Here is a 17,520-nt window from a genome sequence, read left to right on the forward strand (position 1 = left end):
TTTTTTTTTTCCTATCTTGACCTTTTATGATAGATTGTGGTGGTGCCTGATTAAAGAAAGACTTAGACCAAGAATGAGCCTGCTCTGTTCTCAGAACTAGTCTGTTCTGATTTCTCTGGGAACTGTCCCTCTGAAGAAAGAGTTTTCTCTGTATTTATTTAAACAGCATATCTAGCATGATATGGGAAAGGAATAGGAATGTTTTCTTAACCTTTAACCAGGAAAGAAGTTGCTTTTTCAGACCCCTACAGATCTAGAACAGCATACAAAAACCACAAAGGGATGTTACTAACCTATGTCCGCATATTGCTTGTGATGTTTACTATGGATAATCTGTTGCTTTGGATGTCATTGCTGCTTCCAGCGGTATTTCCACAACATACACATTATTCTAGGCCAGGGGTGTGGAAGGGTCATCAGTGAGAAGTAAGGAACATTGTTTATGATAGGGAGCCCAAGGCCTAGTAAGATTGTTTACATCATTTTCCTAAAGGTTAGTTAAGTTTAAATAATACAAATTTAATACAGGGCTGTAAAGATGGCTCAGTGGTTAAGAACACTGACTGTTTTTGCAGAAGACCTGGGTTCAAATCCCAGCACCCACATGGCAGCTAACAACCATCTGTAACTCCAGTTCCAGGGGATCTGACAGTCTCTTCTGTCCTCTGTGGGCACTGTATGACATGGGTGCACTTACCTACATGCAGACAATATACGCATACACATAAAAATATTAAATTTAATACAGTAGGAAGGCAGATTGAATACATAGTGTTAAATGATCTCAAAATATGATGGATTAGAAGATTAGGTAAAATTCCCATTTGTAACAAAAGATATTTCAGAAAAGTCATTCTCACAATAGATCATTGAGCAATTTTTAAATGTACTTTTTTGTTGTCCAAACTCCACATACTGGTATGAGGTGCCTAATGTCGGCTTTGAGGCAAAGTAACAACACTTAAGAAGGTGAGAAATATTATGAGCTAAATATGAGTGAACATGGACAGGGAATATGGATTCAAGTTATTCTGAATAGCACCTTTAGTTGTGGAAGCAGTTATAGGAACTGTTATAGCCACAAAACAAAGGTGGCTGTAAATAAAATACATAGACCAATTACACTGATGGGGGCATTATGTAAGGACTAGACCAAATTGGGTAAATCCTGGCTCTGGGCTTCAGATGTTACATTCTTTGAGTTTGGTAAAGGAGGGCTGGAGAGATGGCTCAGAGTAGTTAGGAGTACTGCTCTTGCAAGAGACCTGAGTTTGGTTCCCAGCACTCATGTCAGAGGGCTCACAACTGACGGGGACTCCAGCTGTGGGGTATCTGATGCCTTTGGCCTTCGGGGGCATCTGCGCTTATAAGCACATACCCACACCTTGACACACATACTAAACACAATACATTTTAAAACAAGATTGGTAATGTCTGGTTTGCCAAGCTTACTAATACAAGTCTTACCTAATACCATAAGGAAGTTGGGCCAAATAGGGAGACTGAAGGTGAAGGCTATTAAAGGGACTAAGGCCGAGGTCGTTTTGGCTGTCTTTGTACAGCGTATTGTTTGGTCAGTCAAGGTAAGGTGGTTCCCCATAGTCTCTTAGGAGTCTCAATTTTCACTAAGCTCCAAGAAAACAAGGTAAATTGGTGATTGCAAAATCCCAAATACACACAACCCACCTACACCCAGGACTTAGAGGAAAGACTGCATGCAACTGGTCAATAAGCCCAAGATCTCAGAAAAGGGCCGCTTATCCACACGCGGTGGTTGCCTCGTCCAGGCAATGTGGGGAATGGCCCGTGTGAAGACGGGCGGTGTAGTGCGGATGGAGGCGGAGGTTTTACCGCAGTGCTGCGGAGAGCGCGCAGCGGTAGGCAGGAGGGGGAGAGCGGTTGCCGGCGCGCACCGGGAGAAGCCCCGCAGCCGGGTCCGCGGGAAGCCGGGCCCTTCCGGGCCGAGGCCGGGCCCAGTGCCCGGAAGCCGAGAGGCCGAGAGGCCCGGACGCCGCAGCTATGGAGCGAAGCGAGCCCCGCGGAGCCGGCTCCCCGCCTCCCTCCAGCGACTGGGGCCGCCTGGAGGCCGCCATCCTCAGCGGCTGGAGGACCTTCTGGCAGTCGGTGGGCAAGGAGCGGGCGGTGCGGCCTGCGGCGCGGGAGAACGCGGAGGAGGAGGCCTCCATGCTGACGGGGCTACCGGTGAGCGCAGGCTGGACCCCGGCCTGGGACCGCGGGCGCCGCCTCCAGCCTTTACCAGGTGTTGTCACCTGGAAGTGAGATGGCCAGAATCGCCTTGACATTGACTCCTGGTAGTGCCCGACGGCCAAGGTCACCCCGCACCTCACACTAGTGACCCCCAGATCACCCCGAGACCTGTCAGTCTCCCAAACAGGCTCCTAGGAATAGACCTCTGGACTTTAGGCTTGGTGGGTTAGCCCGGGAAAGCATTCCAGTCTCTGTTCTGCACACCTCTCTAGTTCCAGGCTCAATGTATGCAAAATACGTGGGGGGTGGGGCTCGCCCTGCCGATAACTCTAATAAATCCTAAATAACAAAACTGCTACGTAGTTGAAAATAAATGAAGTTACAAGGGCCTCAAATTAGAAGAGGCCACAAAGATGTTCGTAACTTGGCTGGTGTTCAAGTTTCAGGGAGATTGGAAAATGAAGAGATTATAAATTCTTGACAATTACAAGTCTCTGATCGCAGTTGGATTATTGACACCTCCTCGCTTTCCCCTGGGAAACCATTAATAGACTGTATAGATAATTCAGATGACAGATTCACACTCTTCCATTTGATCTAATGATAAAAATGAGAAATTTGTCCACTTGACACATATTTTATTATGAAGAACAAATTATTTCCTCAACCAATTAACAACTGGTGTATCAAAAATTCCCCTGGGAAGAAATTAAAGAAACCAGTTATTTTGCTTGAAAAATAAGACAGTGCTTGGATTTTCAAAAATGTTTCAAGTGTGTTAGGAATTAAAGTTTACTTGTGACTTTTTTCCTCCAATTCCAGGAAAACAAGATAGACTTAAGTCTTATAAATACCAATTAGTTGAGTTGAGCTTTAGTATAATAATTCTTCGTTGATTGTCTGCTTTATTACCATTTTTCCAAGACAAATTATTTTCCCATGTGCTGCTTGCTTCTGTTTCAGATTGATGTGCAGCTGTACATTTTGTCTTTTCTTTCGCCCCATGAGCTGTGTCAATTGGGAAGTACAAATCATTATTGGAATGGAACTGTACGAGATCCAATTCTGTGGAGATTTTTTCTGTTGAGGGATCTCCCTTCTTGGTCTTCTGTTGACTGGAAGTCACTTCCAGATCTAGAAATCTTAAAGAAGCCTATATCTGAGGTCACTGATAGCACATGTTTTGATTACATGGAAGTGTAAGTATCTATTTCTATGAATGAGAGGAGAGAGTAAATTTTACTTCAATAGTTCACATTTGTTCTGATCTACTACCAACCAGTTTGTTGCATGGAATTTGAGTCTGAATGTCCTCTTGTTGAAATTGGGGGCTTTGTTAACTGACATCCTTTAAAGCCTCTTTCAGCTTTAACCTTTTATTTTCCTGTGCTGCCTGACTAGTATTTGAATAATTATATGTGGTACATATGGCAAGAAATAAAGCATGTCGTAAAATTCTCATCTTTATACTTGCCATTTTGTTGAACAGTAAATGCTTTTCCATATTCAGAGAAGGGATGTCTAGAGACCAGAAAACAATCCTGTGGCAAGGAAGGAAACTGTTCTTAAGACTAAGAAATAAGATTTTGTTATTACTCCAAAGCCTTGATGTTTCTTGAGTATCATGTGCATGAGAAAATTAATTTTAACACACAAATGTCTTATATTGGATTCTGTGGAGGTATGCTTTTGTATGCCTACTAATTTTGTTCAGTTTAGAGGTTTTATCTTGATGTTAAGGATGTAGAATTGAAGTTTGGAGAGGTTATGATTTACCTAAAGTTATAGCATATGGGGGATTTTCAGCACCATCATGCTCTTTCAAAGCTGTTCATGTCATTGTGTCTAGGTAAAACCTGCTTTATTGAGAACCCCACATTAAAGCATTGTAAAAGAAATTAAAAGAATATTTGTACTTTAGGTAAGAATTATTTTTTTACTGTGCTAGATTCATTAGCTACATATAGGATTTTTCACTTTTATTTGTTAACCTTTCCTTATTCTGGTTCAGATGCCATTATGTCAGGTGTTATGAGATGACTAGATGAAAATGTATATGATCTTTATAGATAATTTCAAATCCCATTGTTGTTTGCTTCTTTCTTTCTTTTTTTTTTTTTTTTGTCTTTTTGAGACAGGGTCTCCCTGTAGTCCCAGCTGGCCTGGAACTCACTTTGTAGACCAGGCTGGCCTTGAACTCATACAGATCCTCCTGCCTCTGCCTCCCGAGTGCTGGGATTAAAGGTGTACTCCACCACATCCGGCTCCATTGTTCTTTTTGTAAAATTACAATTACATTTTTTTGTGTCTGTATTTGTATGGGCACACATATGTGGAGGTCAGAGGACAACTTGCAGGAGTCCATTCTTTCCTTCTACCATGTGGCTCCTGGGAATTGAACTCAGGTCATTAGACTTGGCAGCAAATGCCTTTACTTGCTGAGTCATCTTGCCAGCTCATTATTGTTTGTTTCCTATAATTTTTGCTTTTCTAGATTTTCAGTAAGGAGAATTTGAGCCTCCCTGTGTAATTAATCTTTGAAATTGCTATTACACTAGAGTTGTTAAAAGAAGTATCCAAGAAATTTGGGTATATTGTAGCCTTAGTAATATTTTTCATTCCTAGGAACTTATGCTAATTATCTGTATAGTCTATCTTTATTATAGGTGTTCTCGATCTTAATTTATACTCTTGACATTTTTGGACCAGTTGTGGGGGACTGTGCTGGGAATTGTAGGATATATAGTAGAATCTCTGGATCTGCTCACTAGCTGTAGTAACATGACTCCCTCCTTCCAGATGTGAAAATGAAAGTGTTCAGACATTGTCACACAGCCTCCAGGATGAGGGAGTAAAATCTCAGGAAGAGAGCTATTGTTTAGTGTAATGAAAGATGACTGCCCCTGCTCTCTAGCTCTGTGTTTTTCCTTGTCATGCCACTCTATGTACATGTTACTATGTCTAGCAAGAACTCAGTAAATTATATAATTCTTGAATGAACAACTAACTTGTTTTAATTTCTAATTGTGACAATTTCATGCAGTTATAAAATGTGCTGTCCATATACAAGAAGAGCCTTGAAATCCAGCCGTCCTATGTATGGAGCTGTTACCTCTTTTTTACACTCATTGATTATTCAGAATGAACCCCGATTTGCTATGTTTGGACCAGGTTTGGAAGAATTGAACACATCTTTGGTGTTGAGTTTGATGTCTTCTGAGGAACTTTGCCCTACTGCTGGTTTGCCTCAGAGACAGATCGATGGTAATAATTTCATGTTAATATACAATACAAAGTAATGCAAGCACTTGGAACTTGACTTTAGTGTTAAAGAGAAAGACAGTCATTTTTTTTTTTTAATTTCCTGTAATGAAATACAGAAATTTGTTGGATGGGCCCCTTGTTCCCATTAAACTGAAAAAAAAAAATAGTAAATTTTCCCTTAACATCTCAAATTTGTGTAATCTAGAATTTAGTATTAAAATAATTGTGTTGTATTTGAATAGTCCATATCATGTTTACCATAAGAGAAATTTATCAAAAAAGCAGTGAACCTTTAATTGCAAATTTTTAAAAATATTTTGTTATTTTTATTTTATGTGTATGAGTGTATTGCCTGCATGTATGTGAGTGCACCCATGTTGTGCAGTGCCATGGAGGTCAGAAGAGGGCTTTGGATTCCCCTGGAACTGGAGTTAAGGATGGTTCATAGCCACCGTGTGGGTGCTGGGAATCGAACCTGGGTCCTCTGCAAGAAAGTCAGTGCTCTTAACATCTGAGCCATCTCTCCAGCCCCAAATTATTTTTATATATGTTGGGATTGTTTTTTTGTGTGTTTTGTCTTGTTTTTTTTTTTTTTTTTTTTTTAGAAGGAGGTGGAATATATGTAAAATGAAGATTTGAATAGTCTGGCCTGAAATTCACTATGTAGACCAGGCTGGCCTTGAACTCACAGAGATCCGCCTGCCTTTGCCTCCTGAGAGCTGGGATTAAAGGTGTGCACCACCATACCTGGCCTGGGATTTTTTTTTTAAGAATTATCACCTCTCCTATATCGCCCCCCCCCAACAAAAAGAACCAGCAGGTAACTTTTTGGTAAGGTGGGATACTAATAAACATAAGTAATAACACAATTTAAGATACGCTTTACTATTAAATGGTGGAAGCACAGAATCTTGGTCTTCCATGAAGATCATGGGTCTAAATAAGGACACAGACAAGTATTTAGATGATTAGAATATGATTAGTAAGGTTCTGAATAGAAAGCTAAGAGTCAAAGAAGGCTATCCATTGAATAAGATGCTTCTTGTAGGTTTTCAGGTTTAGCAGCTGTACACCCTTAAAAGAAGAAGGGCGAATGCACTACAGGCAGGGAAGGCAAGACTACATTTCTAAAAGCACAAAGCTCTAAATCTAGAAAGAGTGGAGCTGTGAAAAATAACAACAACATGGGTAATTTGTGAGTATTTGGGAGCTGCTGAATAAGCTCCCAGAGGAGCTTGAGATGATCAGAATTTGATTTTAGAAAGATTCTTCTGGCTCCTGAGTAAGAATTGAGTAAGGCGCTAAAGAAGCCACCATCATCTATGGTAAAAGTGTGAAAACGATCTGAATAAGTCAATGTTAGTGCAGTGGAGAAGAGAGAATGACTATTGAGGATATAAAATTGACACAGTGAATATATATTAGTAGTGATGAGGATAGCTCCAGGTTTCTGCCTTGGGGTTTATGTTGGGTGATAAAGGTATTTGCTAGGGTAAGGAACCAGCACAGGAATGATTTTTTTTGCTGTTATTGGTGGCAGGAGCTAGGAATGGAATGTTGACTTTTATAGCTGGGACACACAAAGAGGAGTGCTGTGAACAGTCCAGTTGCACTGGGTTCCATGAAGGCAGGGACAGTGTCAGCTTTCCGTTTAGTTCTATCTGTGGTGCCAGACACATCATAGATTCCACACACATTTGGTAAGTAAATGACTTTTATGTGTCCAGATCAGAAGAGCAAGATACCAACATTGGGTCATCATAAGGAGTTCATATAGACTTGGAAGTTTGAAGGTATGGAGAGAAAGTGAGTTTTGCACTGAAATCTATAGTGGGGGGAAGGGCCATACAAAGCTCATAAATACAAAGTTGAGGAAAAAGACACAGTGCTTCAGCTGATTGATTTGTTTCTCAGATATGACTTTTCCAGAGGGCTCATGAGAAATAGTTTAGACATAGCATTGGGAGTAGAGAGTATCAGCCCACCTCTTCACCATGAGGTATGAGGAAATAAACAGTTCTGGTAATTGAGAATGAAGTATTACTTAGAGGCAGGCCCCTTTCAAGTAAGGGCATGTAGTGGGGGCAGCACTTCAAGAAAAGGTTGAGGATATAAGGAAATTTGGTGATTACCAAGAGGAAATTACATTCTCCAGATAGCAACTGAAGTGATTGAAAAGCCCAGTCTACTTATGCTTCAAACTCTACAAGGTAAGAGATGAATATGGCTTACATAATTGCTGAAGAAATTCAGAACAGCATGGGGATAGGTTGGCCTGTTAGATGTATTGAAAGGATAATTTCTGGAAGTAAGCTGATGAAAACAAAGATCAGAAACATTTGATTTTTGTTTCCATGAACTTTTTTGTATCAGACCTCATGGCTAAGGGGCATAGGGTCATGTAGTCTGGCATAGTTGCAGTGTCAGCACCCAATAGTCCAAATCTATACATGTATTGCCTAGAATAGTGACATGAGATGGCATGACATGGCTTATATAAGTAGAATTTTAAAGTTAATGGCATGAAGGCTTAAGGAGTCTCTAATGAGGTAAGTAGCAGCAGATTACATTAAGGTTTTGTTTCCTGAAGGCCCATGGGTTTGTAGAGAATAGAAATAATTAAAGGTATATCTACTATTACAAGAAAGGATAGTTGAAAGCAAGAGAATATAGGGGATTGATAAGAGGTGATGACAGAAGTCCAGATTCTTAATTTGAACTAAAGGGAGAATGGCGATGGAGAGAAGTGGACAGATCTGGGAGAATGTTCTTATAGCAAGAAGAAGTAGGACCATGGAATCCAAAACAATATTTTGTTTATTATTTTAATTTTATGTGTATAAGTATATTACCTGCATGTATATAAGTGCACCCTATGTCATGCAATGCCCATGGAGGTCAAAAGAGGGCATCGGATACTTTAGATCTGGAGTTATGAACAGTTGTTAACCACCATGTGGGTGCTGGGAATCAAACCCAGGTCCTCTACAAGAGCAGTCAGTGCTCTTAACTGCTGAGCCATCTCTCCAACCCCCAAAAAGTATTTTTCCAGAAGTTTAGAGTAGAACCAGACACCGATCATTAACACAAGCAAAAGAAAGAAAAATGTGAGAAAGGGACAGTAAAAGAGGCAGTGTTGGATGGCTCAGACACAGGAGTACGAAGCTGAGATTTAGCAGCTGTTACCTAGCAATCTAGGGGTATTACACAATAGACCTCAAGTAATCCTCACAATTGCCCAAAGAAGTATAGATCGTTTCTGGTTTTGTGTCAAAAGAGGCTCACAAATCCACAACTTTAGTGGCAAATTTTGGATTTCAAGTCACTCTGATTCCAAATTTCAGTGTCTTTAGTGTTCAAGTTTCTAAGGGATTTGCTCACTACAGGTTTATAAACTACTTTTCATAGAGGAGGAAGGGGACTTCACTGAATATATGCAAGGATAAGGTCAGTGGAAACATAAAATATGACAGTGAATCAGCGATGAGGATGGTTGGCAGTAGCTGCCATGGTTCTGCTGCCACTGACGAGAAAGCTGCTGCTGTTAGTGACACTGTTCTAAGAAGACTGTGAGGAGCCTGGCAGTACTTTGTTCCCTCTCCACATCTGTACTGCTTTGTGGAGCAGAGTTGCTACCACATCTTTTCTTGATCATAAGCACTGCATTTTATTCCAAAGTTGTACACAGCTTGCCAGTTTTTTTTTCTTTGTTCTTTTTGCTTTCACTGAGTAATTTTTTTAGTCTAATTTTTTTACTGTCTTATTATTGGCTTGCTTGGATCACAGTAACTTCCTCCTTTAGGTATTGGATCTGGAGTTAGTTTCCAGTTGAGCAATCAACACAAATTCAACATCCTGATACTATATTCGACTACCAGGTATGGCTGTCTATTTGGTGTCCTTCCAGAAACAGTAGGGGAACATTTAATGGGATGGAACTGATTAGTGACTTTTTATTATCTATATTTATGTTTTTCTTGCAGGAAGGAAAGGGACAGAGCAAGGGAAGAGCACACAAGTACAGTTAACAAGATGTTCAGCCTACAGAGTGAAGAAGATGACCAACATGGAAGCCGGTACAGTGTAATCCCACAGATTCAGAAGGTGTGTGAAGTCGTAGATGGGTTCATTTATGTCGCAAATGCTGAAGCTCATAAACGTAAGTGTCCTTCCATTCTCATTTCCAAAGGCTACATCATTCTTTCCAAAACAAATAATGATGACACCGTAACAATATAACAGCTAATTTTATCACTGTGATCTTCTGACCGTCATTGCTGATAGTGTTCTAAAGCCTTTTGGTACATTAGGATCACATGGGGAGTTTGTTAAATGTAGCTCCTGATTCCTAGCCATAGATTTGATCCATAGATGTTCTGAACATGTTTTTTTTTTTTTCTTTTTTATGTGTATGAGTAGATTGCCTGCATGTATGAAAGTGCACCCATATTGTGCAATGCTTGTGGAGGTCAGAAGAGATTATTGGATCCCCTGGAACTGGAGTTTGGATGGTTGTTAGCTATCATGTGGGTATTCGGAACCAAACCCTGGCCCTTTGCAAGAGCACCCAGTGCTGTTAACTGCTGCCTCTGGACATCTGGTTTTTATAAGCACCATTGAATCCTGATATATACCAAAGCTTGATTTTATAGCTATGTGAGTTTTTTTTAGACATGGGTTTTACTATTACTACGTAGCTATGTAGCCCTAGGTGGCCTGAAACTAGCTTTGGAGACCAGACTGGCTTTGAATCACAGAGAGAACTCAAAGCACTGCTTTCCAAATGCTGGAATAAGGTGCATGTGTCACCAAGCCTAGCCAGTTCTGTCTTTGTTAATTACTGATGCTTTCTTTGTCTCTGACTATATTCAAATAATTTATGCAGATTATTAAAATTTTTTTCTTTGTTCTTACCCACATAATAGAGAGGTGTGAGGATACTATGTTAATGAAGTACATTAAAGTTAATTAAGTTAATTAAATCAGTGGGTCGATAACACTCTCCAAATATTCTGAATAATTTTCATTGACCAAGGCTGTTTAAGTATGAAATCATTATTATCATTGGGCAGTAAACCAATATTAATTTTTCTCCAAATCATTTTTAGATAAGGTAAAACATAAATACATGATAAATGTTTATTATGTATACTGCTTATATAAATATATATAGAATACATGTTGTAGTTCTTTAGTATTTTGGTTTCAGCCTACCTTGAATTTATTTTCTACCAATCATTTCAGTCATTGCAGGCAGTTATACTTTGAAATCCTGGCTAAATTATTCATAAGAAAATTTCTGTTATTATGGAATTACCTATAAAATGAAAAATAGAAGAAAAATAAAAGGTGAATTCATTTGTTTAACAAACAGCTGTTGAGTTCCAAATAGTTGGAGAGGTCAGACAATGTATTTAGTTGTGGGGATATGATTGTAAACTGACACAAACAGAGCTCATTTTATCTAGTCTTCCAATTTGCTTCCCTATAGATAGGTTAAAAACAAAGAGTAGAGTAGTAGTCTGGCATATCTGAGGCCCCATGTTCAATCCCAAACACCACAAAAGGAAAAAGAAAAGTAAGTAAAAAAAAAATCATATGACACAAAAATAATTTATATGTACTTACTAGATTTGTTCCATCAAGCTCTATAGATTTTCACTTGAAACTTAGTAGTAGGACAGGAGACCTCTGAGCACCCTCCTTGGTGATAAAGACATGGGTTGATCAGCTATTATGTAGGGATGGGGTCAGGTATACACTCCTGTTTATTAGATCCTTTCCTGCCAATGGGATAGGATCAGAAATCCTCCTGCCTCTCATTCCATTGCTGCTGGAGAGAAAGGTAGAGGCAAAGCTCTTTGCCCTAGCAAAGAAGTAGGAAAGCATTTTGTGTGAAGCACCCTGCACTGGTCCACATTTGTTTCCTGATTCTGTGGAGGGAAGGAAATTTGCACTGAAGACCTTTCTCCCGATACAAGATGGAATTCAGTAGTTATGCTGGAACACCAAGAAACCTTCCACCACTGCTGCTCCAGTACCTAGTGTATCTAAGACTGAGCTGGGACATGAAAACCGAGACATCACCCCCACCCCTCCACTAAGTAGCAAACAACATTGATTACCACTGCAGGGTTTGAGGGAACGGATGAAGAGGTTTTCTGTCCTTAGTGGCTAAGAGCTGAAGGCGAGCAAAAACTCTGAGAAAGAAATCCTGGCACTCCACCACTCTCACGCAGAGCAAGTAGCAGCAGCCCACTGTTAGAAGAATTGTTTGGTTTGAGGTAGGGTCTTATTCCGTGATCCAGGCTGGCTTGAAACCTTGAACTTTTTGCAAGTCTCCTGCCTCAGCTTCCTGAATGCTGGGATTGCAAGTGTGAGCCACTGCATCTGACTGCTTAGAGAATCTGAAGTCTGTGTGCTGAAGTTAACCATAAAAATAAAAGTGAAATCACCAGTGATAGACTTTAACTCAGATTACTGCATTAATGGCATAACAGTAGGAGGAACATGTGTGTTTCTGAGAGTAAGGTTTCTTTACACAGTTTCCGACTGTTTTCTCTATAAAACAGTTAACATTAAATCCAAAAATACTAAGACAGAAAACAAACAAAAAAATACAATGGCACGTACCTGCAGTCCAAGTGTCTTGGGAGGCTGAGATGGGAGAATTGGGCTTAGGAGCTTGAAACCAGCCTGGCCAACATAGTGAGACCCTTTTTCAAAGGGGAAAAAAGGAAAAAAATTACAGAATAGTCAAATGAAATTAAAATTTCTCATGAGATGAAACCATTGAGTTAGATCCAGAGATGATCTTTATATATTGACATTCTCAGGAAGGGACGTTAAAATTGTAATGACTAGGGTATTTAAAAATCTAATGGACAAAGATGGGCAATATGTTTGAATAGACAGCTTATCAGCAGAAAGAAACCATTTTGAAAACATAAAAAATTATAGATATACAAAATAGAGTATCAAGTGAATGATTCAGTAGATTTATCAGCAAAGTTAAGAATCGGTGAACCTGAAGATAGGCCACTCAGAATTACTCAATTAAAACGCAAAGAGGAAAAAATAATTAAATAAAGAACAGGTCATCTAAGAGGTAGGTAAACTTAACACTCTCAGGGATCAGCAAACCTTTTCGTAAAGGAATAGATAGTAAACAATTTAAGCAGATGAGATATCTGAGTTTTCTCATTTATTCAACTCTGTTGTTGCAGTAGGAAACTGGCCATAGACAATTTTGAAGGGTGGGCGTGGTTGTTTGTTAAAAGCAATATCTTTACAAAAACATATCCGTAGAATGTAGTTTGCCAGCACTAGCTCTAACTTATGTGGGCTGGAGTTTCAAAAGATGAAAGGAGGAGGAGGAGGGAAAGAATTTTTGAATGGATAATGACTAAAATTAAAGTATCAGAAAAGAGAACAGACCACAAATTGAAAATGCTCATCGAGTTCCATGTCTGATACAAGGAAAAAGACATCTAGGTGTATCATGGTAAACCAAAAATAGGGAGAATATCTTGAAGGCAGCCAGAGAACAAGTAAAGAGATACGTAGAGGACCAGTGACAGCAGATGTCCATCCAGAATCACCACAGAACAGAAGGCAATGGAGGGGGGAACGTTACTCTCGGGGGAGGGAGTCCTATGTCCAGCAAAAAGCTTTTTCAGAAAAAAGACAAAAATCAAGACTTTTTCAGTCAGCAAAGCTGAATATTATAAACCATTTGTGCTTCAATTAAAGCATACCAGAGTGGCTAATTTATAAAGAATAGAAATTTATTCCTTACAGATCCAGATGCCAGCATCTGGCGAGGACCTTTCGTCATGTCCTCAACATATGGGAGGGAAAGTGGGGACAAATGCTGTGTCTTCACATGGCAGAGAGGAGAGGAGAAAGAACTCCACCATGTGACCCTTTTGTATTGGTATCTAATCCTTTCTGAGGGCAGAGGCTTTTATGACCTAGCACCTGCCCAGAGTCTCCACCTCTAAGCACAGTTGCACTGGGGATTAAATTTACAAAACACAGGTTTTGGGGGATACATTCAAACCTAAACACAGAAAATTCATTGTCAGCATATCTGTATCATAAGAAATCTCAAGGAGGAAGGAATTATGCAGGAGACATGGGATTGTCTTGAAATTTTCCTTACCACAAAATGTTAGTGGTCTAGACCCTCCAATGAAAGGCAGAAATAGAAAGTTTGGATGAAAAAGCTAGACCCAATTTTATGCTCAGATTTTGAAAGTAAGACCTTTGAAAGAGAGGATAATTGGACAGCTGTGGAATTTGTGTGAGAAAAATACCTTTATCAAAAATACTTCAAAGTATAGGGACATCTGAATGATAGTGTGAATTTTTTTTCCCCCTATGGCTTTACTTAAACTTCTATCTTTGAAAGATTATTTAATCAAATTTTATGCTAAAATAATAAATACAAGGAATTCCCTTGATTGTTGTGTTTAGATCCTGGTAATTTTTAAAATTCCTTTGTGTGTTAATTTTAAATTTAATTATTTTTAAAGCAGTTATATGTAATGAAAATTAAAGATTTTAATTTTCCTTAGGGCATGAGTGGCAGGATGAATTTTCTCGTATTATGGCCATGACAGATCCAGCTTTTGGATCTTCAGGAAGACCGATGTTGGTTTTATCATGTATTTCTCAAGCGGATGTAAAAAGAATGCCCTGTTTTTATTTGGCTCATGAGCTGCGCCTCAATCTTCTAAACCACCCATGGATGGTAAGTTCCTAACTGCCTTGGTGAAAAAAAAATTTTTTTATTGTATTTTTTAGTTATCTGTTTTTCTTTATTTATATTTTTATGTGTATGAGAACTTTGTTTTTCTATAACAGCATACCTAAAACAATCAACTTAAAAAGAAAAAGGTGGTATATTTTGTCTTACCGTTTTTTTTGTTTTTGTTTTTTTGGGGGGGTCTTTTTGAGACAGGGTCTCCTTGTAGCCCCTGCTGTCCTGGAACTCACTATGTAGACCAGGCTGGCCTTGAACTCACAGAGACTCAGAGATCCACCTGCCTCTGCTGGGATTAAAGGCATGCACCACCATACCTGGCTCAGTTGACCATCTTAATTTTGAGCCTGTGGCAAAGCAGATGATCATAAGAGAAGTGAAAGGCAGAGGAAGCCTTTGACTTGAAACAAAAGTTGCAGAGGAAGGGACTGAGACGTCCCATGTGACTAAAGACTTCCCACTAGTTACTTTCTTTTGAACAGCACTGTCGGCTGGAGACCAATCCTCTGACACACTGCTCATTAGGGAACACTAATTTGAACCACAGCACTCATCTTTTAAATGAAAAAACACTCTAGTCATTTTTAAGAGCTTAGTTGGTGGGTGTTATTTGATTTGTGTTAATAAATTTGAATTGATCACTTGCTCCCTACTCTCCTCTCCTGTCATGGGAATAGCAAGCAGTCATTGGGGATGGCTTTTTAAGGATGCTACTGCTGTGGTTTTCTCAGCACTGACGCATTATGCTTTGAGTCATAAAAATACAGGCTGTGGGAATGAGAATGTAGTTTGTTGGTAAAGTACCTGCCCAGTGTACACAGGGAGCTTGATCCTCAACACCACTAAAAATAGGTTACAGCTCATATTTTAATTATTAAAAATTATTAATTACATTAATAATGAAATCCTGGGCTGGAAAGATGGCTCAGCGGTTAAGAACACTGGCTGTTCTTGCAGAAGACCTGGGTTCGATTCTCAGCACCCACATGGTGGCTAACAACCATTTGTAACTCCAGTTCTAGGAGCTCCAACACCTTCTTCTGGCCTCTGAGGGCATTGCACAACATGGGTGCACTTATACACAAGCAGGCAATATACTCATACACATAAATATAATAAATAAAATGGTTCCTCCCCTAAGTTCCTGCTTTGGGTTCCCTAGATGATGGACTGTGCTGTAAGCCAATAATCCCTTTCCTCCCCATTGTTTTTGGTCAGTGTTTTTTATAAGCAGCACAAAGTAACTATGATACTAGTCTAGCTAAAGGTTTGTTGATTTTGTTTATTGTTCAGAAAACCAGCTGTTTTGTCTTTTGTAATTTTCAAGGCACTATTGATTTTACTTTTTGTTACTTCTTTCTGTCTGTTAGTTTGGGGTTTGATTTGCTCTTGTTCCTCTTGGCTCCTGAGATACATCCTTGAGATGTTTATTTGAAATCTTACTTATATACTGTTGGTCCCAAAGCCTCAGTTAGTTAGGCCATTGAACTATGAGCTGACCCCTGAAATCTTTCTGCTTCTTTGATGTAGGTGTCTGCTGTTCTAAATTTCATTTTTCTTGTTTTGCTTTTGCTGTATCCCATATATTTGGTATGTGGGTTGTTTTTTTTTTCTGTTTCTATTTGCTGAAAAAAAAATTTCAGTTGTCCTTAGAATTTCTCCAGTGACCCATTGTTTGTTTTGTAGCTTGTTTTTAAGTCTGTGAATTTGTCTGTTTCTGTTTTTTTTAATTTCCCATTTTATTCTGCTATAGTCATAAAAATACATTTTTACATTTTATTTATTTTTGTTTTTTATTTATTTATTTTTTACACTTTATTTTTGAGACTTGTTTTGTATTCTAATATGTGGCCTAGAGAGGATTCCTTGCAATGATGACCAAAGTGTATACTCTGCAGCTTTGGGTAAAATGCTCTCCAAGTGCCTGTCAAGTCCATTCAGTTAAGACTCATTTTTACATGTTATATTTATTATTTGACTTGGTAGGCTCATTAAAAAGTGTTGTAGTTTTTAAAGTGGATCCAGTGGAGGAATTGTTTTCCCTGTTGTATACAAGCAAATCACAGAAATGCCTGTCTCTCTTACTTCTAAAGCTGAATTCTGAGGTAAATTGTGAGACTAATACTGAAATAGTTAAAACATATTTATCTAATTTCTCCTGATGACAGTATTTGAAAAAGCTTTCTCAAAATTTATTTGGATTATTTTATTTCAGTCTTTTTCTTTCTTTTTTTTTTTTTTTTTTTTTTGGTGTTTAAAAAATTGTGACTCCCAATCATAAGATTCTCAACACGGGTTTCTTCCTGATAGCTGTCTCCCCTGTCTTCCTAGGTCCAAGATACAGAAGCTGAGACTCTGACTGGGTTTCTGAATGGCATTCAGTGGATTCTTGAGGAAGTAGAATCTAAGCATGCAAAGTGATGCTCCTTTTGGATCTTGGGAAGCCCAGGGTTACGATGTGTTTCCTTGGTCCGTCTGCCTTTTTGTAGGCAGCTTAATATTGGGCAGCTATAAGCTGCTGTGGTTTTGATAGAATTTTCGAATTTTACAGAAAATCAGTTATAAGTTTCAACCCTTATAATTTACCTTTGAACTTTCAAATTTTTGATAACTTTTGCATTTTCTGTCTTTTGAAAATATTAAATTCTTCCAAAAAATAGTTTGTGACTCTCATTCTTTGTGACTTCTATCCTTTTTGGTATAAAGGTTGCCCTAATGGGCAATGGTAAATATGTTTAGCTTTCCGTAGGTGCTTTTCAAGGATTCATTAACTGGTTATCAGAAAAAGGTTTCTAATCTATTTTTGTTTGTTTGGCTGTTTGTTTGAGGCAGGGTCTCCTTGTAACCTCAGCTGGCGTGGCACTTGCTGTGTAAACCAAACTAGCCTCAGTCTCACAGAGATCTGCCCACTCTGCCTCCCAAGTGCTGCACCACCATGCCAGGCTTTCTTTCTTTTTAAAAAAATTTTATTTGTTATTTTTATTGGATGTGTATAAGTGTTATGCCTGCATGTAGGTAAGTGCACCCATGTCATGCAGTGCCTGCGGAGGTCAGAAGACACTGTTGCATCCCCTGGGACTGGAGTTACGGATAATTGTTAGCTGCCATGTGGGTACTGGGATTCAAACTCAGGTCTTCTGCAGGAACAACCAGTGTTCTTAACCACTGAGCCGTCTCTCCAGCCCCCAGGCTTTCTTTCTTTAACAAACATTTTTATTCGTTCTTTGGGAATTTCATACAATGTATTTTGTAATTTATTCTTTATTTAATTTAATTAATTA

The 17,520-nt window shown here is 39.0% G+C and overlaps 1 protein-coding gene across 1 annotated transcript; it reads left to right on the top strand.

The window, feature by feature from the left end:
• The first annotated feature begins 1,928 nt into the window (after positions 1-1,928).
• Positions 1,929-16,886, top strand: Fbxo4 (F-box protein 4). The gene is made up of 7 exons (XM_008842102.3): positions 1,929-2,202; positions 3,172-3,407; positions 5,252-5,472; positions 9,275-9,350; positions 9,456-9,631; positions 14,052-14,227; positions 16,571-16,886. The coding sequence occupies exons 1-7, from the start codon at positions 2,020-2,022 to the stop codon at positions 16,658-16,660; spliced, it is 1,158 nt and encodes a 385-aa protein (XP_008840324.1). The 5' UTR covers positions 1,929-2,019; the 3' UTR covers positions 16,661-16,886.
• The last annotated feature ends 634 nt before the right edge of the window (positions 16,887-17,520 follow it).

The sequence above is a fragment of the Nannospalax galili genome, unplaced genomic scaffold (assembly GCF_000622305.1).
Source record: "Nannospalax galili isolate Female #2095 unplaced genomic scaffold, S.galili_v1.0 scaffold139, whole genome shotgun sequence".
In the NCBI taxonomy this organism is placed as follows: Eukaryota; Metazoa; Chordata; class Mammalia; order Rodentia; family Spalacidae; genus Nannospalax; species Nannospalax galili.